General features: G+C 38.2%; 1 protein-coding gene across 1 annotated transcript in view; it reads right to left on the bottom strand.

Moving 5' to 3' along the window:
- LOC107727229 (eukaryotic translation initiation factor 2 subunit 3) overlaps positions 1-1,137 on the bottom strand; it is a 31,810-nt gene extending 30,673 nt beyond the window's left edge. Inside the window, exons 1-2 of the mRNA XM_016537025.1 lie at positions 1,056-1,137; positions 639-707 (exon numbers count right to left, since the gene is read on the bottom strand). Of these exons, the coding sequence (XP_016392511.1) occupies positions 639-707 (69 nt within the window). The 5' untranslated portion in view covers positions 1,056-1,137. The remainder of the gene's footprint in view (positions 1-638; positions 708-1,055) is intronic.

The following is a 1,137-nucleotide window of genomic DNA, read 5'->3' as shown; positions in this document are numbered from 1 at the left end:
CGCCATGGCGGCGGCAGCAACAATACTTCAGCGAGAATCAAAGTTACGCCTTCTTTCTTTGCGTAAACATTTGGCCGTTGTTATGCAAATCTTCCCACACAGTGATGTAGACATGTGGGGGCATGTTTAAACTAGACGTTTTAGGACTAGTCTAAACTTTTATAAAGAATATCTCTTTGAGTTTGAGACTTTAGTCTTTGCAATTTTAGGGATCTTATCTATGCACGAACAGCTTGTAACACTCCAAAGAGAAAGGAAAACTTGAAATTGCATCATATGACCCCTTTAAAATGGCTTGCCATAAGGGAACATTAACTGTCGAGTACATTACATTTAACGTCAGACGTACAGAATTAATTTTATTAGAAATATGCAAGATTAGTACCTAAACAAAGAAGCACATGACTGGAACTATATTAAACACAATGACATTTGGGTTTCACAACATTTTCACACAATTTCTACACGGGGTCCTTCTCCATCCCCGAATGAATCATGTGGTGAGCTTTCACCGGTACAGCTAACAAGCACGCCTGCTATTATCACAGAGTACAAAATCACTTAACTCGAAATGTCGATACGGCTAGTACTTTTACAACATGTTATACTACAAATACGAACAAAAGATGAAGACCTACTAATGTACTGAGGTCTTGTTTAGAAAGATGAGGCTGACCCAACGTTGTTCCAGACTCGTCGCCCGCCATCTTGATAGAAAAGGAATGGAAGTATGACCAAGCGAACGCCTGTCAGTTTTTTTTTACAAATACATGTGTGGCATTAAAGCATATCCCGTTAAATTATTTTGAATTGCTTGACATATACATATAGATAGTGTTCTACGTTTCACCATTACACGGCATAAAACCATAAAACAAAATAGATAATTATAAACTCCTATATCTAACGGCGTCCTGAAGGCATGGGATGATGCAATCCGTTTCTAGAAAACCCAGTAAACCCCAAGGCGGAGAGGACAGACCGGAAAATGCATCCTATATTATAATTAACATAAACAAACTTAAAACACCAACATAACCAGCAGCATAATTTACCTGATATATTATTAACGTCTACAAAATTGAACACACGTTGGATTGACGCAGATAAAACCAGGGTCCGTCTTATGGCTATGAC

Source organism: Sinocyclocheilus rhinocerous, unplaced genomic scaffold (assembly GCF_001515625.1).
Source record: "Sinocyclocheilus rhinocerous isolate Xijiao unplaced genomic scaffold, SAMN03320098_v1.1 scaffold65, whole genome shotgun sequence".
In the NCBI taxonomy this organism is placed as follows: domain Eukaryota; kingdom Metazoa; phylum Chordata; class Actinopteri; order Cypriniformes; family Cyprinidae; genus Sinocyclocheilus; species Sinocyclocheilus rhinocerous.
This window is presented reverse-complemented; position numbering and strand designations above follow the sequence as displayed.